Here is a 23569-nt window from a genome sequence, read left to right on the forward strand (position 1 = left end):
AGCATAACTAACTTGAACTTGTTCAGCCATTTCCCATTTGGTGGGCAACTTCTCAAATTCCCATTCTTTGTCACCTCAAAAAGAGATCTAAATATTTTTATATACCCTTAGTTAGAATTTTTTTTTTGCTTAAGATTAATCCCTTTCTTTTCTTTTTTTAAACTTTTATTTTCTATCCTAGTAACAATTCTAAAATGGAAAGGCAAGGGCTAAACACATGAGATTAAATGACTTGCCCAGGGTCACACAGCTAGGAAGTGTCTTTTGATACATTTGATCCAGGTGATCTCCCAATTCCAGGCCAGGTGCTCTTTTCACTGAGACTCCTAGCTCTGCCCCTGACTAATTCCTTTCTTAATCTGCCCTCCCACTAATTCTTCCTCCCTTCTCTCCTTTTCCTCCTATTTCCCTATTGGGTAAAATATATTTCTATACCCAACTTTGTATTTGTATATGTATGTATTCTTTCCTTCTTTAACCATTCAGATGAGAGTGAGGTTAGAGTATCAGCTGCTTTCCCCTATTCTTTCCTCCTCATTCATACTGATGTCTCCTGGCACATTCTGATTGTGGGAGATATTTTTCCCCAAACTTCTTTTCCCTTTTCTATCTTATGTATTTGTCTTCTCTTCTCTTTATTCTTAAAATCATCTAGATACAATAGCACCACTCCAGCCTTGTGTATTTCATTCCCTCTTCATGGTGCCCTGGTATGGGTTTGGGACCTGGAGTGCTCTGCTCAGTTCCCCTCCCAGACAGCCTCCACCTCTAATGTCCACAGACCTCTCTGTCTTCCTGTGCCAACATGGGGCTAGACAAATGGTTCATTATGACTTTTTCTTGAATCTCCCCATCAGTCCAGTATGTTTTCTGGATCTATTTGAAAGATTTTTTGTGGGGGTAGGGGGCCAAGTCCTGACCACATTTGGGGTTTTCTTGGCAGAGGTACTAGAATGGTTTGCCATTTCCTTCTCCAGCCTATTTGACAAATGAGGAAACTGAGGCCAACAGGGTAAAGTGACTTGCCCAGCGTCACAGAGCTATGAAGTGTCTATGTTTGAATTCTGATCTTCCTGACTCCAGGCCTGGTGCTCTATCCATTTTGCTCTCTACCTCCACTTGCTAAATTGTAGGCCCTTCTTAAACTTCAGTGGCTCCCTATTAACTCCAGAATGAAATATAAACTCCTCTTTTGGTATTTGGTATTTAAAGTTCCACCCAGCCTGGCTCCTTCCAACCTTTGCTGTCTTCTTATACTGACTTTCCTCCACATACTTTGTGACACTGACTTTTGCTCTTCAGAATGCTCCATCTCCCTGACTTGCATGGCTATCCCTAATGGCTAAAATGTTCTCCCTCCTCACCTCTAACTGATATTCTCTGGATTTCTTCCACATTCACCTCTAGTTCCTCTGTATTCAGGGCCACCCTTTCTCTCTTCCCTTTCCTCTCCCTCTGAGATCACCTCCAATTTATACCCATCTAGGTATTTGGAATAGAATGTGAATTCCTCTACATCTGGTACCTTACTTTTGCCTTTTTTCTGTATCTCAGTGCTGAGTGCATAATAAATGCTTATTGAATTGTAAAGACAAGCAATTTTAACTTGTGAACTCTGATCAACTCAGGAATGTCGAAGCAGGCCTTTTCCTTCCTGAAGGGAGAAGGATCAGGGACTCAAGATGTACAATGAAACCTAAACATTTTTGGACATAGCCAAAGGGGGAATTTGATTTGCTTGACTGCATATTTATTATAAAGTTTTGTTTAAGTTGGAAGAGAGAAAATGATTGCTTATCTACAAAAAAGAAATTAAATAAAAGCTAAAAAAATGCTTGTCAATGGCTGACTGATATTCATGTACCATAATCAGTTTAGCTATCAATGGACATTCACTTTGTTTCCAGTTCTTGGCTACTATAAAAAATGCAGATATAAATATTTTGCTGTATGCAGGAACTTTCTTTATATCATTAAACTCTTTGGAATTTATGCTTCCAAGTCCATTTTAAGTTCCTTTCTCAGCATAATTCCAATATATCTTCCAGAATGGTTAGGCTAATTTATATTTCCTTCAGTGGTACATGAGTGTGCCTATCTTTCCATCACCCCTCCAACATTGACCATTCACATCTTTGATCATCTTGGCTAATTTATTGGGGGACTAAGGTGAAATTTCAGAGTTGTTTTAGTTTGTTTCTGTTGATACTAGTGGATTGCAGCATTTTTACATGGTCTTTAGTAGCTTGTATTTCTCCTTTTAGGAATTATATCTTTTAACCATTTGTCTACTGGGGGAAGACTTACATTCGGATTAGTTCCTTATGTACTTGTGATATCATATATCTTCTTATCAAAAATATTTAACTTTTGGGTGTCCAACATAGGAGTTTAGATTTGATCCTGGAGGCAACAGGGTGTCCTTGGAATGGTTGCAGCATCAGCTAGAGGTGAGAGGGAGATGAAAGCAGATCTATACTTCAGCCACATCAGTTTGGCTCCTCCAGATGTTAGAGTTATCTTTGGAGATCATCACTGAGCCAGTAGGGAGTATAGAGAAAAAGAAAGGAGCTTCTTGGACAAAGCCTTTGGGTGCCATCCAGTTAGTGGGTGGGGAATGTTTGATGCTCCAGCAAAGGAGCCTGAGGACTGCTCAGTCCATTGCCACTGAGAGCCAGAGAAAAGAGAGCCTGTCTGTGACTGCTGGAGAGATCAAGTTAAGGTAAGGGAAAAGTAGCTGTTGGTTCCCTGGAGAACTTCTAGATTGCAAGGGACTCAGACAATTGAGAGTCTTGTGGAGAAAGGAAAGAAAGACCAACTATCTGGCAGGAAGGATGGGTTTTTCAAGTATCAGAGAGGCATCAGGGAAGGAACCAAGACATAGGGAAAGATTGAGTATTAGAGGGAGAGAAAGATGCTAGAATGGAGATAATCATTTTTAAAAATTATTTAATTAATTTCTAATATTTTTCCGTGGTCACATGATTCATTTTCTTTCCCTTCCTTCCTCCCTCCCCCCTACCATAGCCAATGAGCAATTCCACTGGATTTTATGAGTATCATTGATCAAGACCTATTTAGTGAAGGTAATCTTAATGGAGAAGATGAGAGGAGAAGGGACCAAAGGCTTAACATAGAAGGGTTAGCCTTGTTGAGGAGAAAGATAATCTTCTTCATGACTAAAGTCCTGAAGGAAGTGGTGGCTAGGGGGGGGTAGTGTCAGAGTTAAGTGGAAGAGAGTGGTGGCCTGGGTTTTCTCAGTTAACATGAGGTGAGGTCCTTACTTGGAAGTGTGAGAATAGAAGATGCAGAGAAAAGCTTGGGAATAGAAGGTTTGGGTCAAGTGTTGTAGTGAAGATGCCAGAATCGGTTACAGGGGATAGAAACTTTGATCATTGATGAAACATGGGTAGCAGAAGGGGAGAGAACTCTCTCTCCTGTTAAGACATATTAGCTATAGCAGTATGAGATCAAATATCCAAAGTATAACTACTTCCTTTCCTCCTGTCTTTGAAACCACCCCCTTCATCATTGCTTAAGGCACAGTAGTATTTCATTACATCCCCATACCATAATTTGTTCATCCTTTCTTGACACCCCCCCGTCAGTTTCCAGTTTTTTGCTGCCACAAAAATGAATTCTAAATATCCTTGTACATTTGGGTCCTTTTCTTTGATCTCCTTGAAGTAAAAACCTAGTAGCATTATTGTTGTGTCACAAAGTATGATTTTTCTGATTCTCATTCAAAATTACTACAAAAATACATATTTGTTAGTTAACCTACAAAGACACTTAAAAGATTTATAGAAATGCAACTATAAAGCTCTCTTTATGGGAATAAAAGCAATAAGGAATTGCCGATTTACAGATTATGCTTGGGTTATGCCAACATATGAAAATGACAATATGATAAATTAACTAGCAAATTTAATGCTATACCAATTAAATTCCTTGAAGAATTCTTTTTAGAACTAGACATGACTACAGAATTCACATTTGGTAATTGTGAATTACCAATTCAATTTCAATCTATAGTAAGTCATCTCACAAGAATAGTGGAAAAAGCATGAAGAGTCGTGCCCATGATTACCAGACCTTCAACACTATTATACAGTCACCCAACCCTAGAGCTAGTAAGAACAGAAAAGTAAATCAACAAGAAACAGAAACACCTGGAAACAGGAGCCTGGTGATTGATAAATCCATAAATTAGGGAGGAAGGACTCCTTGTTCTGACACTTCTTATCTGGGTAACCAAGGGCTACCTTGGTTACTAAATTTCTCTGAGTCTGCTTCCTCAACCACAAAATGGAGTTGGTAAACCTTATGGTATCCCCTTGAATTTTGCAGGGTTGTTGGGTGGCTCACATGTCTGTAAAGACTTAAAGTATACATTGTTGTTATGTTTTTGGTCAGAAGTTGACAGTCCTCTGAACCTACGCAGAGCACACTTGTCCACACGAACATGGGGACCAGGACAAAATCTGAGGAGAGATAAGTTTCAAATTTGAGAGAGAAAAGAGAACTGAGGACTTGTGGATGACATAGAAGCTTTGTCCTCCAGGTCAGGCAGACTTCTCTTCCATGAGGGAGTGAGACCAAGGTGTTGGCCAGGTTCAGATATCCCTGAAAACAGGGAGTTTTGACTGTCATGGGCAAGAAAGAACATAGTGGTTATTGAGGCAGAAATCCTAGAAGAATCAGCCATCTGTCTGTGCAAACTACTGGCCAGTATAAATCAGCCCCACATTGATTAGAAGGAAGAACAAATGAAAATACACTGACCACTTGTAGTAGCTTTATCCTAACCTATTGAATGGAACTGTTAGTAATGAGAAATGGAAAAAGGCAAAGATGGTTTGGGTGGAACTTTTGTAGAAAATGGTGATAATCAAAGTAGTTTTCAAAATAAGGAGTCTAAAAGGGCCCAGAAACCACCTTATTTAGCCAGGGCTCTGGTCTTCTCTCAGGTTTCCTGCCCCATGATGTTATAGAGCTTCTTTACTGGTAACTAGAAAGAAATCACCAGCAGGATCATAAATATGGAAATAATTCTAAGGCTGTTTAATTCAGGCCTCTTGGGTCACTGATGTACAATCAGCTCCTCTTGAGTCTAGAGTTCAAACTATGGCATGCAGGAGGATGAATTAATAACATCTGCATATACTTGGAACAAGCACTACAGATTCAAAAGAAACACAGAATTCACCAACATTTCCATACAGCTACAGCAAAAAATAGGAGGAAATGATAGAAAGGTCCTAGAAGAAAGAAAGATAGAAGGAAGAGAGCAGGGTCAGTTGCATTTGGAAGACTTCATGGTTCTCTTAAAAATTTAGATGGCCTCCTGTTACAGACCCATCTGTTTTTTTCTATACACAAATGACTTCCCTGTGATATTGTGGCCCCATGATTTCTCAATAGTCAGTTCCTGCTGACCCAAATGACAATGAAGAGATACACAGAAGGAGCAAATGGATTGTAAAATGGATTGCCTTGATGCAGAAGCACCTGCCTGAAAATCACTAGGGATGATCAAATGTATGAGCTAGACCTTGGAGTTTCCAAAGTTGGTACTGAATGAAGCCCAAGATCATATAGCAGAAGCAAGACTCAAACTCAGTCCTTCATGATTGGGAGGCCTACTCTATCTGTCAGGGTGGGCACAATATCAGCCACTGTCTTTTGACATCATACGGTCCTAGAGAGCAAATGATGCTCTCCCCCCCCCCCCCCCCGATTGAGGATTGTGCCTGTTATTACCTCATGAAATATTTCAGGGAAATAAATTGTGTTTGTTTCTGCAAAGCCCTATTAACAGATGACCAACGATATATTCTAAAGCATGTGTCCAATCTTTTCATGGAATTATGATCACTCAAAGAAGGTTACCTTGAGGGAATAAGATTTACTGGCATCTAGAACAGGTAATCAGGAATATACATGTTCTAGGTACAGAGAACATTGGACCATCTGGATCCAGCTCTTTTATTAACAGGATATTTCCCCTTAGACATTGATGTTCTCCATGCTTCAGTTTCTTCATTCACAAAATGAGAAAAAGGTTGTATTAGATGATCTCTAGGATCCCTTCTTCTAGTTTCTATAATTGCAGGAATTACACAGTGAAATGACCAAATTTAGTTATAATGTGAAGCAGTGGCTCACTGTTTGTTGGAGGTGATAATACATGACCTGTGGTGCTTGCCTTGGCAGGAGGGACATGAAGATTTGGTAATGGAAGGGCATGGCAAGACTCCGCCTCCTGGTGAAGAAAGCCAACAGTGAGTCATGGTTTATTTTGTAAAAGACTCTTGTGACACATTTTTGAAATGGTATTGTTAAATCTATTAAGGGCATGTTTGGTGGGGCCAGATGCGTGGGGCATTTGTGTTGTGGGTGCTCTACAATGGCAAGTAATACATGTCTTCGTATTTATAGTCTTTCTAGCCTGGAGAAGTGAGAAAGTGAAGTTGTTTTGTTTTGGTTTTTTTTTCCCACAGTTGACTAAGCAGATTTTGTATTGTGTTTTAGCAAGGGCTTTATGGATCAGGGTATTCTAACCTGAGCCAATGAACTTTGGTTTTGATTACTGTTAGAAATAGAAAACAGTTTTCCATGTTCATCAGACATGCCTGTGTGAAATAGACCACACTAGGAGGTGTTGGAAGAGTACTTCCTGAAATTCAATTCCATTTAGTCATATGGTGAAGCTAAGCTTTGTTTCAATAATAAAACTTTTACCAAAAGGAATTGGTATTAGAAATAGTACCATTTCTCTCATATAGCATGTAATGCAATTCTTGACATCCCTTCTGTCTTAGTGGAATGACTGGGTTTTAGACGAAGTAGGAAGAAGAGAACCAAGAGGTGTATTTCCTGTAACAGAAGGTGAAGTTTTCTTAGTTGCAATTGTAAGAAACTATAGTACAACAAAATAATATTTCTATGAAGAACAGATAAAACTATTTTCAAAGGCCTGAAGTTACTCCTATTTTTTGTTCAAATGGATATTCTGAATATTTTTCATAATTTTTAGAATTTACTGAAAATCGTTCCAGAGATATTGTTCTCATCTACAAAAAGGTTAGTGTTGTCCTGTTTTTTTGAAGATGACTTCTTTGATACTCAAGAATGGATTGTTGAGTATTGAATGCTTCTAAAGAAAATTCATTCCATGGACTGGTTTTATTTTTTCCCATATTATTAATATTTCCATTAGGGTGATCGTTTAGAATATATATCCTCAATCATATCCCCATTGACCCATGTGATCAAACAGTTTTTCTTTTGCTTTTCTACTCCCACAGTTCTTTCTCTGGATGTGGATAGTGTTCTTTCTCATAAGTCCCTCAGAAGTGTTTTGGATCATTGCACTGCTGCTAGCAGAGAAGTCCATTACATTTAATTGTACCACAATGTATCCATCTCTGTGTACAATGTTCTCCTGGTTCTGCTCCTCTCACTCTGCATCACTTCCTGGAGGTTGTTCCAGTCTCCATGGAATTCCTCCAGTTGATTATTCCTTTTAGCACAATAGTATTCCATCACCAACATATACCACAATTTGTTCAGCCATTCCCCGATTGAAGGGAATCCCCCCATTTTCCAATTTTTTGCCACCACAAAGAGTGCAGCTATGAATATTCTTGTACAAGTCTTTTTCCTTATTATCTCTTTGGGGTATAAACCCAGCAGTGGTGTGGCTGGATCAAAGGGCAGAAAGTCTTTTAGCACCACTGAGCATAGTTCCAAATTGCCCTCCAGAATGGTTAGATCAATTCACAACTCTACCAGCAATGAATTAATGTCTAAATTTTACCACATCCCCTCCAGCATTCATTACTTCCTTTGCTGTCATGTTGGCCAATCTGCTAGGTGTGAGATGGTACCTCAGCATTGTTTGATTTTCATTTCTCTAATTATAAGAGATTTAGAACACATTTTCATGTGCTTATTTATAGTGTTGAATTCTTTATTGGAAAATTCATGTCCCTTGCCCATTTATCAATTGGAGAATGGCTTGATTTTTTGTACAATTGATTTAGCGCCTTATAAATTTGAGTGATTAGACTTTTGTCAGAGGTTTTTGTTATAAAGATTTTTTCCCAGTTTGTTGCTTCCCTTCTAATTTTGATTGCATTGGTTTCGTTTGTACAAAACCTTTTTAATTTTATGTCATCTAAATTATTTATTTTACATTTTGTAATATTTTCTAACTCTTGCTTGGTCTTAAAATCTTTCCTTTCCCATAGATCTGAAAGGTGTACTATTCTATGTTCACCTAACTTACTTATAGTTTCCTTCTTTATATTCAAGCCATTCACCCATTCTGAGTTTATCTTGGTGTAGGGTGTGAGATGCTGATCGAAACCTAATCTCTCCCATACTGTTTTCCAGTTTTCCAGCAGTTTTTGTCAAATAGTGGATTTTCATGGACTGGTCTTCTTGAGAGTAGAAACCTGGATCTTTTTACAGCTGATTTGATTTTTTAACCAAGTACGGTTTTCTAAATGACATATATAGAGAGTACTTCCAGGTAAACATGGCAGCAGTCTAGACACAGGACTCTTCCTCGCCTCAGCACCTACTGATATAGTAGTAGTCTCTCGGTAACCAAGGATGACAATTGTCTTTGTGCATTTTTGTGCACAAAGACACTTGTGCGTGAAGATTTAAGTGGAAAAGTCAATGCACAGAGACGGTCCCACTCTCTCAGCATTGGAAGTCTGGGTCCATTGGCATGAAAAGTCGCTACACCTGGAGACTTCCTCAGCTTCATTGGATGGCCGTGTTGTCTTTTGTGCTCCAACACTCTCTAAGCACTCCACAGTGCCTTGCTGTATCACCATCTCAGCGGTTGAACCTTCTTGTTGGTTTCTTCCGCCTGTTCCTCCGAAACAGTGTTCACATGCTGGGTGAGCAAAGCCCTAGTTCACCAGGGGTCGACAACGACCTGATGGCTACCCTCATAAGGTTTAGCCGGCCTGTTGAAGCTGTTGCCCGGGGTGTGGCCGCTGCCACATGCTAGCAGCTACTAGGAGCCACAAGTGAGAGCTGGGGGTCAGGTGAGGATCAGAGGCTAGAGAGCTGCCCTAAAAGGGCACGACAAGCCCTCCATACTAAAGATATTACTCCTCCCTGAGCACCCCATACACCCCACCTACTGATATAGACTACCTCAAAAGACCAAAAAACCCAAATTCATATGAACAAAGGGACTCTACAGTAGGGCGCAGCATTGAAGGTACATGAGATTTGGGCATTGCCACACTATAAGGGTGTGAAAAGGCTCTCACTAAAACGCAAGCTGATCTACCCTCCCCCACCCACCTATGGAGTCAGATTTAGAGCCAGCGCATGCCAGAATCAATGAGTGAATGAGGGGCACCTCTAGGTCCTTGGCAGCTGACTAAGACCACCAAAGACCTACCCCTGAGAGCATCTAGACCTGAAACCCCAACAGACTGAAGAGCACAGACCATGGGCGCTCGCGGGAAGATAGCACAAAGAAAGGAGCAGCAAACAGCAGAAGCTGTGGAGATTTGAGAGCTTGCCTCAGGCAAAATCCTTGCTCCTTAACTCCATACACAGAGAGTCTGCCCATCTCACTCAGATTTCTGACTAAAAAGGGAAGGAAAAATCTTCACAGTGATGGCAAATAATGCCCAGGAACAACAATCTCCTCTGGAGACCAAGAAAAACAAGAAGAAGCGGTTGACACTGGAAAATTTTTACAGAGGAAAAATCCAGGCTACAGAGGAAATTCAAATAAATGCACCAAAACCTTCCCCCCCAAAATGGAAATTGTCCAAAAGCTCTTGAAGAATTTAAATTGGAGCTTATTAAAAAAACGTAAGCCACCTGGCAAGAAAAGTGAAAAATAGTTCAATGAGAAAATAACCATTTAAAGGACAAGAACTCCCAATTGGAGAAGCAGCTAGAAGCCACAAAAAGCAGGATAGACCAAACTGAAAAGGAAAACCAGTCCTTAAATCCCGAATTAGGCAGTTGGAAGAGAGTGATCTTGCAAAACAGCAAGAATTAATGAAGCAAAGTCAAAAGACTGACAAAATAGAAGAAAACATAAAATATCTCACTGAGATGACAGATCAGGAAAACAGAGCAATGAGAGATAATCTGAGAATCATTGTCTACCTGAAAAGCCAGAAATAAACAGAAATCTTGACATCATACTACAAGAAATCATCTAAGAAAACTTCCCTGATGTTCTTGAACAAGGGGGAAAAATAGACATTGAAAGAGTTCATAGAATACCCACTACACTAAATCCTCAAAAGACAACTCCCAGGAATGTAATTGAGAAATCAAAAAACTTGAAAGGGAACAAATTAAAAATCCCCAGAAGAAAACTGAATTAGAGATCCTAAAAATTAAGGGAGAAATTAATAAAATCGAAAGTGGAAGAACTATTGAACTAATAAATAAGACTAGAAGCTGGAATTTTGAAAAAACAAACAAAATAGAAAAAGTACTGGGCAATCTAATAATAAAAAAAAAGGAAAGAAGAAAACCAAATTAATAGTATCATAGATGAAAAGGGAAAGCTCACCTCCAATGAAGAGGAAATTAAGGCAATCATTAAAAAATATTTTGCCCAGTTATATGACAATAAATATTCCAATCTAGGTGATATGGATGAATATTTACAAAAATATAAATTGCCTAGATTAACAGAAGAAGAAATCAAATTCTTAAATAATCCCATATCAGAAAAAGAAATTGAACAAGCCATCAAAGAACTCCCTAAGAAAAAAATCCCCAGGGCCTGGTGGACTCACAAGTGAATTCTATCAAATATTCAAAGAACAGCTAAGAACTTCCGGGTAAGCATGGCTGCAGAGTAGACGCGGCTGGCTTCCCCTCCTCAGATCCAACGACACAGATGACCTCAAAAGAACCCCCCCAAAACAAAAACAACCATCCTTATAAGAATGGAGAGACTCCATACTGACGCCCAGCAGACAGTAGGTGGGACTCCGGGCATTTCCACAGTATAAGGGAACAAAAAGCTGACCCACTCTCCCCCCACCCACCATGCCGACAGAGCCAGAGTTTAAGTCGGCACTGGCCAGAATCAACAAGTGAGGGAGGGTCACCCCAGGACTGAACAACGGGCAGCCCCAGGTCTGGGGACCTGAGTAATACCACCAAGGACCCACCCCTGGGAGTAGTAAAACCTGAAACCCTGGCAGGCGGGCAAGGGGAACTCGGATTGCGGGCGCCCAGAACTAGCGCACTATAATCAATGAGTGCGTGAAGGGATCCCCTGAGGTAAGCAAGGGGCCACCCACAGGTCTTGGGAGTTAACCAAAAACACCAAAGACCCACACATGAGATCAATAACACCCAAAACACCAGCAGGCAGCAGAGGGCAGACTCTGGGCTTCCCCGGGAAGACAGCGCAGCTGCGGAGAATGGAGAATTTGCTTGGGGCTAAAGCCTTGGATCATTAGACTGTTACAGACAAAAGAGTGGTTGGCATAAACTGTGACTGCGAAAATATGGTTTCAAATAAAAAATATAGTGGTTGCCATGAGAAAATTCCCAAATATTAAATATACCCAAGTCAGCTGGGTTTTATAGAGATTTTTAATTAATACAAATTAAGGAATTAATGAAAGGGAGAGAGAGTAAGAGGAAATAATGAGAAAAGGGCTAGGCCAGTCTAGGCCAGCCTAGGCTTAAGCCTTAAGAGAGAGATCAGTCAGTCAGTCTTTAACCACTCATCACAAGATCTTTCCAAGCAAAATTCTAGTGTTCAGAGAGATCCTCCAGTTTAGCTCAGGAAGCTCCACTTCAGTTTCCAAGGCTGCATTCCCCTCAGAGGCCTTTCTGACCTCCTTTTAAAGAGAATTTTCTCCTATGTCACCTCCCCTAAGTTTTCACATCTACCAATCACAGTAGACGTTTTCACACAGGACTGACCATTCTTAATTCACACCTTCTTTAGTTCTCAACTTCTCTGGGTAGACTAAAACTTCACATCTCTTTTGTTAAGCTTGTCACTTGCAAATTTGCAAGTTGCCTGACCTTTTAGTGATTAATTTGACCTTTATAGGTACTTAACACCCTTTTGTATTAGATCTAAAAGTAGACCTAGCTTAAGGATTTTTAGCTTTAAGTATGGGTTAAGTACTTTTCATTGTTCAGTAAGGAGTTTACAACTTTATCTTCCACTAAAGTATGCTTAAGTATGGGTGGAGTAATGTTAGAGTTCTCACATTCCTGATCAAGTACCTGCATTGTTTAAAATGCGGAATGGTCTTAACCAAATGTTCTAAGGTAGAGTCTGAGAATTTTTAACATTCACAAGGCTGAGAGATTTTAAGATTCATAAGACCCATACACTGAGAGCCAGCCCTCCTCACTCCAATTTCTGACTGGAAAGGGGAAAAAAAAACCGTAGAGATGGCAAACAGTGCTCAGCCTCCCAACACCAAGAAAAGCAAGAAGAAGGGGGTGACTTTGGACACATTTTATGGAGCGAAAATACAAAATACAGAGGAAATAGAAGAGTAAACACAAACAAATGCTCCAAAACCTTCCAAAAGAAATGGAAATTCTCCACAAGCTCTTGAATAATTTAAATTGGAAATTATCAAAAAGATGGAAGCTTTCTGGCAGGAAAAATGGGAAATAATGCAAAAGGAACTCAGCAATCTGAGGGACCAAAATAAGCAAATGCAAAAACAACTCAAGGCCTCAAAAAACAGGTCAGACCAAACTGAAAAGGAAAACCAATTGTTAAAGGTCAGAATCAAGCAACTGGAAGACAATAATTCTTGCAAAAGAGCAAGAATTAATAAAGCAAAGTCAAAGAACAGCTAATCCCAATACTATACAAACTATTTGACGTAATAAGCAGAGAGGAAGTTCTACCAAGTTCCTTTTATGACACAAATATGGTACTGATTGCAATGCTAGGCAGGTCAAAAACAGACAAAGAAAACTATAGACCAATATCCTTAATGAACATAGATGCAAAAATCTTAAATAAGATATTAGGAAAAAGACTCCAAGAAGTCATCACAAGGTTTATTCACTGTGATCAGGTCTGATTTATACCAAGAATGCAATTGGTTCAATATTAGGAAAACCATCCACATAATTGACCATATCAACAAGGAAACCAACAAAAACCACATGATTATCTCAATAGAAGTAGAAAAAGCCTTTGATAAAATACAACACTCATTCCTATTGAAAACACTAGAAAGTATAGGAATAGAAGGAACTTTCCTAAAAATAATAAACTATATATATATATATATATATATATATATATATATATATATATAACCATCAGCAAATATCATCTGCAATGGAGATAAACTAGAAGCCTTCCCAATAAGATCAGGAGTTAAACAAGGATGCCCATTATCACTTCTGTTATTTAACATTGTACTAGAAACACTAGCAGTAGCAATTAGAGAAGAAAAAGAAATTGAAGGTATTAAAATTGGCAATGAAGAGACCAAGCTTTGGGGATCATATGATGGTCTACTTAAAGAGTCCTAGAGAATCAACTAAAAAGCTAGGGGAAATAATCAATAACTTTAGCAAAGTTGAAGGATACAAAATAAACCCACATAAGTCATCAGCATTTCTATAAATCTCCAACACATCTCAGCAGCAAGAATTAGAAATAGAAATTCCATTTAAAGTCACCCGAGACAATATAAAATTCTTGGGAATCTATTTGCCAAGATAAACACCGGAACTATATGAACACAACTACAAAACACTTTCCACACAATTAAAACTAGATCTAAACAATCAGAAAAACATTAACTGCTCATGGGTAGGACAAGCTATTGTAATAAAAATGACCATTCTACCCAAACTTATTTACTACCCATAGAACTACCAAAAATTTTTTTACTGAATTAGAAAAAAACATAACAAAGTTCATTTGGAAGAACAGAAGATCAAGGATATCCAGGGAAATAATGAAAAAAAATGCAAAGGAAGGTGGCCTTGCACTACCAGATCTCAAACTATACTGTAAAGCAATGATCATCAAAACAATATGGTACTGGCTAAGAGACAGAAAGGAGGATCAGTGGAATAGACTTGGGGTTAGTGACCTCAGCAAGACAGTCTATGATAAGCCCAAAGATCCCAGCTTTTAGGACCAAAATCCACTATTTGATAAAAACTGCTGGGAAAATTGGAAGACAGTATGGGAGAGATTAGCTTTGGATCAACATCTCACACCTTACACCAAGATAAACTCAGAATGGGTGAATGACCTGAATATAAAGAAGGAAATTATAAGTAAATTAGGTGAACTCAGATTAGTATACATGTTAGACCTTTGGGAAAGATTTTAAAACTAAGCAAGACTTAGAAAAAATCACAAAATGTAAAATAAAATCATTTTGATTACATTAAATTTAAAAGTTTTGTATAAACAAAACCAATGTAACCAAAATTAGAAGGGAAGTAACCAACTGGGAAATAATCTTAATAACAAAAACCTCTTATAAAGTTCTAATTACTCAAATTTACAAAGAGCTAAATCTATTGTACAAAAAATCAAGCCATTCTCCAATTGATAAATGGGCAAGGGACCTGAATAGGCAATTTTCAGTCAAAGAAATCAAAACTATTAATAAGCACATAAAAAAGTGTTCTAAATCTCTTATAATCAGAGAGATGCAAATCAAAACAATTCTGAGGTATCACCTCACACCTAACAGATTGGCTAACAAGACAGCAAAGGAAAGTAATGAATGCTGGAGGGGATGTGACAAAGTCAAGACATTAATTCATTGCTGGTGGAATTATGAATTGATCTAACCATTCTGGAGGGCAATTTGGAACTATGCCCAAAGGGCACGAAAAGACTGTCTGCCCTTTGATCCAGCCATAGCACTGCTGGGTTTGTACCCCAAAGAGATAATAAGGGAAAGGACTTGTACAAGAATATTCATAACTGTGCTATTTGTCATGGCAAAAAAATTGGAAAATGAGGGGATGCCCTTGAATTGGGAAATGGCTGAACAAATTGTGGTATATGTTGGTGATGGAATACTATTGTACTCAAAGAAATAATAAAGTGGAGGAATTCCATATGAACTGGAATGACCCCCAGGAAGTGATGCAGAGTGAGAGGAGCAGAACCAGAACATTGTACACAGAGACTGATACACTGTGGTACAATCGAATGTAATGGACTTCTCCATTACTGGCAATGCAGTGATCCTGAACAACCCAGAGGAATCTATGAGAAAGAACACTATCCACATCCAGAGAAAGAACTGTGGGAGTAGAAACACAGAAGAAAAACAACTGCTTGATTACATGGGTCGAGGGGGTTATGATTGGGGATATAGACTCTAAATGATCATCCTAGTGCAAACACCAACAACATGAAAATAGGTTCTGGTCAAGGACACATGTAATACCCAGTGGAATTGTGGGTCAGCTATGGGAAGGGCAGGGAGAGGGGAGGGAGGAATAGAATATGATTTTTGTAACCAAGGAATAATGTTTGAAATTGCCCCCTAATAAACAAATAAATAAATAAATAAATGACATATAGCGTAAATCCCTATTTTGTTTGTATCCCGTCATATGTACTTAAAATCTTGCCTGAATGATGATCTGATTGAATTAATGGAATTTTAAGCAAGGTTGACAAAAGGAAAATTGAGACCTATTAGAACTGAAGGAGATATAGGAAATATTTAAGTTATTCCCATTTCTTCCTCCAGTACCACCGATCCCTAGGAGTGCACCTGCACCCATTAGTGTTAGGTAGTGATTATAATCCCCAAACTAATATTCTTTATGGCTATTAAGATCCTAAAGAGAGTGGCCTGAGCCTGAACACCAGTTACTGAGAGCTGGATCTCCTGCTAACGGTCTTGGTAAACTTCTCTAGTCATTCCAACTCATTAGACCAACATTTTCTAAGATCAGTTTGTTGATCAAAAAGCTGAAATAAGTAACTTGTCCAGGGTTATCAAAATGTGTTCATTATTTAAGACAAGGGGTAAGTACTGGTGCATGTGTATGTTTGCTGATCAGTGCCTGCTGTGCATTGAGGCCTTTGGGAATTCTTGAATGAATGACTACTGTTCTCTTTATACTTGTTATGCCTAGTACAGTAGAAGCAAGGTTCATTACCAGATCCAGTTGCCATGCGTTTAGGAAGCACCCTTACAAAAGAATTTACTTTTAAACTAGCAAAAAGACTCCAGCAAGTGATCAGAAGGATCATTCACCATGATCAAGTAGGATTCATACCAGGGACGCAGGGCTGGTTCAACATTAGGAAAACCATCCACATAATTGACCACATCAACAAGCAAACTAGCAAGAACCACATGATTATCTCAATAGATGCAGAAAAAGCCTTTGATAAAATACAACACCCATTCCTATTAAAAACACTAGAAAGCATAGGAATAGAAGGGTCATTCCTAAAAATAATAAACAGTATATATCTAAAACCAACAGCTAATATCATCTGCAATGGGGATAAACTAGATGCATTCCCAATAAGATCAGGAGTGAAACAAGGATGCCCATTATCACCTCTACTATTTGACATTGTACTAGAAACACTAGCAGTAGCAATTAGAGAAGATAAAGAAATTGAAGGCATCAGAATAGGCAAGGAGGAGACCAAGTTATCACTCTTTGCGGATGACATGATGGTCTACTTAAAGAATCCTAGAGATTCAACCAAAAAGCTAATTGAAATAATCAACAACTTTAGCAAAGTTGCAGGATACAAAATAAACCCACATAAATCATCAGCTTTTCTATATATCTCCAACACAGCTCAGCAGCAAGAACTAGAAAGAGAAATCCCATTCAAAATCACCTTAGACAAAATAAAATACCTAGGAATCTATCTCCCAAGACAAACACAGGAACTATATGAACACAACTACAAAACACTCGCCACACAACTAAAACTAGACTTGAACAATTGGAAAGACATTAACTGCTCATGGATAGGACGAGCCAATATAATAAAAATGACCATCCTACCCAAACTTATTTATCTATTTAGTGCCATACCCATTGAACTACCAAAATACTTCTTCACTGATTTAGAAAAAACCATAACAAAGTTCATTTGGAAGAACAAAAGATCAAGGATATCCAGGGAAATAATGAAAAAAAACACATATGATGGGGGCCTTGCAGTCCCAGACCTCAAACTATATTACAAAGCAGCAGTCATCAAAACAATTTGGTACTGGCTAAGAAACAGAAAGGAAGATCAGTGGAATAGACTGGGGGAAAGCGACCTCAGCAAGACAGTATACGATAAACCCAAAGATCCCAGCTTTTGGGACAAAAATCCACTATTCGATAAAAACTGCTGGGAAAATTGGAAGACAGTGTGGGAGAGACTAGGAATAGATCAACACCTCACACCCTACACCAAGATAAATTCAAAATGGGTGAGTGACTTAAACATAAAGAAGGAAACCATAAGTAAATTGGGTAAACACAGAATAGTATACATGTCAGACCTTTGGGAGGGGAAAGGCTTTAAAACCAAGCAAGATATAGAAAGAATCACAAAATGTAAAATAAATAATTTTGACTACATCAAACTAAAAAGCTTTTGTACAAACAAAACCAATATAACTAAAATCAGAAGGGAAACAACAAATTGGGAAAAAATCTTCATAGAAACCTCTGACAAAGGTTTAATTACTCATATTTATAATGAGCTAAATCAATTGTACAAAAAATCAAGCCATTCTCCAATTGATAAATGGGCAAGGGAAATGGATAGGCAGTTCTCAGATAAAGAAATCAAAACTATTAACAAGCACATGAAGAAGTGTTCTACATCTCTTATAATCAGAGAGATGCAAATCAAAACAACTCTGAGGTATCACCTCACACCTAGCAGATTGGCTAACATAACAGCAAAGGAAAGTAATGAATGCTGGAGGGGATGTGGCAAAGTAGGGACATTAATTCATTGCTGGTGGAGTTGTGAACTGATCCAACCATTCTGGAGGGCAATTTGGAACTATGCCCAAAGGGTGACAAAAGAATATCTACCCTTTGACCCAGCCATAGCACTGCTGGGTCTGTACCCCAAAGAGATAATGGACACAAAGACTTGTACAAAAATATTCATAGCTGCGCTCTTTGTGGTGGCCCAAAACTGGAAAACGAGGGGATGCCCATCAATTGGGGAATGGCTGAACAAACTGTGGTATATGTTGGTGATGGAGTACTATTGTGCTAAAAGGAATAATAAAGTGGAGAAGTTCCATGGAGACTGGAACAACCTCCAGGAAGTGATGCAGAGTGAGAGGAGCAGAACCAGGAGAACATTGTACACAGAGACTAATACACTGTGGTATAATCGAACGTAATGGACTTCTCCATTAGGGGCGGTGTAATGTCCCTGAACAACTTTCAGGGATCCAGGAGAAAAAAAACACCATTCATAAGCAAAGGATAAACTATGGGAGTGGAAACACCGAGAAAAAGCAACTGCCTGAATACAGAGGTTGAGGGGACATGACAGAGGATAGACTTTAAATGAACACTCTAATGCAAATACTATCAACAAAGCAATGGGTTCAAATCAAGAAAACATCTAATGCCCAGTGGACTTACGCGTCGGCTAGGGGGGGTGGGGGGGAGGAAAAGAAAATGATCTATGTCTTTAACGAATAATGCTTGGAAATGATCAAATAAAATATATTTAAAAAAAAAAAAAAGAATTTACTTTTAAAATAGCATTCATAGATTTATGCCATATTTGACATTTGTCATTAATGTTGCTGAATCATGGCCCATGTGTGATGGAAGGTTTGGGGGATGAGATAAAAGGCTGCCTCTGTGCTTCTGAAAAATCCTTCTGACAGTCCAAATTATGTTTCATGTTAAATACAAATAAGTCAACTATTATTTTGGAATTCTTATTTTCATATTGTTTGATATATTATTCTTTAGTAATTATTTTCTGATCACTCCTCTGTAAGAGCTACCACAGAGAATCAAGCAAGCCCAATTTATTACCATCTAATTACTTCATTAAAATCTATAGCTTTAATCACATGGCATGTATATAACTCAGATGATAGTGTAAGAATCAATGCAGCCTTCAAGAAGGTGGACCTGACAAATCGCTTCACCCTATTTACCAAAAATCCAGCTCATAGGTTTTTCAAAGATATGTTTTTTTCTTTCTTTCCATCAGATTTTGTTCTTGCACACATTCCTTTGGAGATAAATGTTAGCTGGGAAGAGCCCTTGTGTGAATGAATGATTTTGAAACTAAATCTCAGCTTTGCTAGTTCCAAGATGAATTGAGTTCCTTCATTCTCCTCTTTACCATTCCTAGAGCACCTGGCCCTGCCTTCTTCTGGGACTCAGCCACCTTCTGTTAGGCTTGCCTGCGTCCCTATGGGCTTTTCTTCCCCTCCTATACTAAGGGCAGAGGCTTTGTATTTGTTTGTTTCTCATACTTGGATCCCTGGTAACTTTCATTTCTCTGATGAAGTTGGTTTCCTTTTGGCTTGCTTTTCTTTAGGATTTTGTAAAAGTTCATTTTCTTAATAGCTTTTGCTTCTCTTGCCAAAGCAGTCATCATTTACAAAGTTAGGAATAGGGACTTCCTTAGTAGAGGAAACTCCTTCTTCCTCAGCTGGCTGGCCAGATGGCTCCTCCCCTCTGCATTATTGTGGTAAATTGTTACTTGGAGTCCTTAGAAAGGTTAAAAGACTTTCCCACAGTTAACTAGCTGATAGGTGTCAGGCACTTGAACTCTCAGGTCTTCCTGGTTCCCAGGCCTAACAATCTCTCTTTACAAAACAAATCTTAATTCCTGAGGTAAGTGAGTCCTTTGGGTGAAATGCTTCTTTGAAGGGATTGTTTACACTATTAGTGATATAGTTTTGTCTACAGTTCTATCCCCTAAAGCTATGATCTTGTCTGATTCCACTACCTGTTAAGGATCTGGTCAGAATTTGAATAGGAGACCTTTCTGGAAACCCCCTGGAATCAACTCCCAAAAGTTTTACTGGGATGAGTCAGAAGGAAGAATCCCACTGATCCATCAGTCCTTTGCTGCCCAATCTTGATGTCCACATGCTGGGCCTGAGAACAGACTTGTTTGGGAGTTGAGGTACTAATCAAGGTAACTCTGACTGTGATACAATTATGCTTTGATAATGTTCTTCCTACCTTAAATAACAACATAAAAATTACAGCAAAACCAAACCCAAAGAATAACCCCACCCATTTAAATGATTCAAGGCCAGCATCTTCCCTTTGTTCCTTGGCCTGCCTCATTCCCCCACCAGCAGCTGGATCTCATTGAGGTGCCCTTTTATATCTCCTGGGATGTTTGCTTCATCCTCCCAGGAATTCTTCCTAGAGGATCTGTCCAGTGAAATCCCCATCACCTTCTTCAGATCTACTGTTCCCTGAGGGCCTTGGCTTCTGACTTGGCCTTGTGCTCATTTAGCTTAGAACCTCCATTCTGATCCTCAGAGATGGTTAATGCCTTAGCTATGGCAAGAAGGCCTTAATCCCTTGTTCTTCTTACTAATTGACTCTCCTTCCTTTCAGATAATACATTTCCTAGGTACTATATTCCTTTATATTTGTGCCCAAATCCTCCTTGGTCATTAATTTGCTGCAGCCTACTTCTCAATCATAGGACTTTAGACCCAGAGCTGGAAGGGACCATTGAGATCTCCTAATCTAAACTCCTTTATTGAAGAGGATTTAAATCTGAGACCCTGAGAGTTAGTGGGGTGAACCATCTCCCAAGAGCACACAGTTGATCATTAGCTGTGCCAGGTCTCAGATTCCTTTGCCCATACAGCCTCCCATTCATCTCTGCTGAATAGCCCTTGAGGCCTTTGCAGTTTTGGTTCTTTGGACTTTGTGGTGTTCTGGAATTTGTAGCTGTCCAATATCACTGAGGCAGTCTGAGCAGCTTGGGGTTTCTGTGGGACCCAGCTTAAGATGTTTGAAAGTCATATGAAGTTTCCCCGATGTAGTACAGTCCACAAGCATTTATGAAGGACTCATAAGGTATGGGCATATAAAGAAAGGCACAAACAGGCCCTACCTTTTAGGAACCTTTGTTCTAAAAGGGGGAGACTTACAACATTTAAATCATACATAGAAGATATACACCATTAGTGTTAATAATAATACAAATAATAATTTATTGATATTTAGTCCCGTCTAACCAAGACCCCATTTAGTGTTTTCTTGGCAAAGACGCCAGAGTGGTTTGCCATTTCCACCTCATTTGACAGATGAGGAAACTGAAGCAAATAGTTACATGACTTGCCCAAGGTTACACAGCATGTGTGAATCTGAGGCCAGATTTTAACTCACAAAGTAAGGAAGTCTTCCTGATTCCTGGCCCAGCACTCTATCCACTGTGTTACTCAGCTGCCCCAAATAATAATAATGACCCCAAAAATAATAATAATAGATATCATTTATAAAGTACCCACTAGATGCTAGACTGTGTGCTAAATGCTTTACAAAATTAATTACCTCATTTTAACCTCACAACAACCCAGAGAGACAGGTGCTATTATTATCTGTAAGGCAACAGGGTTAAGTGACTTGCCCAGTATTTGAGGTTGAATTTGAACTTGGATGTTCCTGACTCCAGGCCCAATGTCATCTAGCTGCTTTGTTAAGGAACTGGCTACATCTTATGGTATTCATCCTATTCCAGGTTCGAACATTTTATCTCATGCCCAAAGTCAGAAATCATATTTCCTGTGCACAAGGGACTGTAGGGAAGCACCACACATGAATGGGTATCCATAAGAAGTGGATACTGATCTTGGTAGATGAAAGTGTGCTATAAGGGGTAACATGTACATAGTCCAGGAACTCTTAAGACAAGGCAGGACAGGCTATGGGCCAAAGTCCCCTAGCATCATCAGGGGAAGAATATTCTTGAGGATCCAGGCCCTTGAACAAGGAGGGACTTTTGAGGTCATCCACTCCAACTACTTCCTTTATAAATGAAGATACTGTACCCTAGAGGAGGGAAGGAATATGCTCAGACAATCCTCCTGATCCTGACTGGCAGTCTGGTTCTCCATCCCTCACTACCCCATTCTCTTTAATAGACTTTCTGCGTGTGATTCATTAAGTAGTAACAGATGATGAGGGCTTGTGGAAGAGGCTGCACCTGACTGGGTTGTTGGCTCCAGCCTTGTTTGCTCATTAAAGATGCAGGGCTCGTTTCTTATTTTTCGACATAGACTATTCCACTTGCCTAAACTGACCTCTCTGCATCTCTCTTGTCTACCCAGATCCTCTCTAGCTTGGCAAGGCCCAACTTACCTCCTGCTTCCTCTGAGATTCCTTTCAGGGAAGCCTGTACCACTCACTTAATCCAGTTCATTTCAACAAACATTAAGTTCCAAGACTGGGCTAGTTTACATGTTTTCAAAGGCAGAAATTCAATAGTTCCTGCCTGCCAAGATCCCCTGGAAGATTAAAACATGTAGCTGTTGTTCAGTCATTTCTGTTTTGTCCAACTCTTCATGACCCATTTGGGGTTTTCTTGGTAAAGACACTGGAGTACTGCCTTCTCCTTCTACTCATTTTATAGATGAGGAAATGGGCGGGGCAAGGAGGGTGAAGTGACTTGCCCAGGGTCACATAGTAAGTGTTTGAGACCAGATTTGAAATCAGGAAGATGAATCTTCCTGACTCCAGGCCTGATGCTCTATCTATTGTGCTATCTAGCTTCCCCCAACAGTATGTAAACAAATAAGTAAATAAAAGGAGGGGGCATCTTTTATAAATAGAACAATATAACACTTTAGTTAATTTTTGCTTCTTTTGTTGTATCTTCAAGTTTTAAGCCATTCTGTTTCTTCCTGATCTCTCTTTCCTTTAGGCCCATCTCCAATCCTAGATTCCCCTATTTTAATACAGGGAAGGGGCCCCTAGTCCAGTCCTCTTCTCCTACAGAAGAGGAAACTTAGATTACAAGAAGCACTTAATTGTGTTCCTGTGCCTTACTGCTCCAAGCTAAAGGTGTATTTGACCCTTCTCTGTTTGTCTTATTTCATATTTATCCAATTTAGACTTTAACTTTGTTCTTCAGGGCAGAAATTAGAAATAATAATTCTTTTGATCAAATTTTTATCATTTCAAATACTTCCTAAATACAATAACACTTAAATCATTTAAGATTCACTACTTTCATCTACATCCCTAGAATACAAATTGTAATAGTGTTTTCTAACTGGCATTTAAACTGAGAACCCTGGCAGAGTCTTGTCTCTGGAAAACAGCATTGTTGGGAGGATTCCCCAGGCAAGCTTTACCAAAGAAAATTATTCCTTTTTGAAAGCCCACCCCCCTTTTTCAGTCAGAACCTTGGACCTGGAAGAGGAGTCCAACCTCTTTCTATTCTAGAGGAGGAAGTGAAGGACTAGAAATTCCCAAGAGAGGTAGGGGATCCAGGGTACTCTGAGAACTAGAGCTGAAGGGGCTAGGATATCTTTGAGACTATTTAGTCTAACCCCTTTGTTTCAGAGAGGAGGAAAAACTT

The 23569-nt window shown here is 39.1% G+C and overlaps 1 protein-coding gene across 11 annotated transcripts in view; it reads left to right on the forward strand.

Annotated features, from left to right (window-relative positions):
* Positions 1 to 23569, forward strand: part of TNRC6B (trinucleotide repeat containing adaptor 6B) — a 272807-nt gene that overhangs the window by 76321 nt on the left and 172917 nt on the right. For 9 of the 11 annotated variants that reach the window (XM_056798993.1, XM_056798978.1, XM_056798992.1 and 6 more), the window contains one exon: positions 6217 to 6284. The exons of the other annotated variants lie outside the window; for them this stretch is intronic. In XM_056798993.1, the coding sequence (XP_056654971.1) occupies positions 6217 to 6284 (68 nt within the window). The remainder of the gene's footprint in view (positions 1 to 6216; positions 6285 to 23569) is intronic. 11 annotated transcript variants of the gene reach the window in all.

Source organism: Monodelphis domestica, chromosome 5, assembly GCF_027887165.1.
Source record: "Monodelphis domestica isolate mMonDom1 chromosome 5, mMonDom1.pri, whole genome shotgun sequence".
Classification (NCBI taxonomy): Eukaryota; Metazoa; Chordata; class Mammalia; order Didelphimorphia; family Didelphidae; genus Monodelphis; species Monodelphis domestica.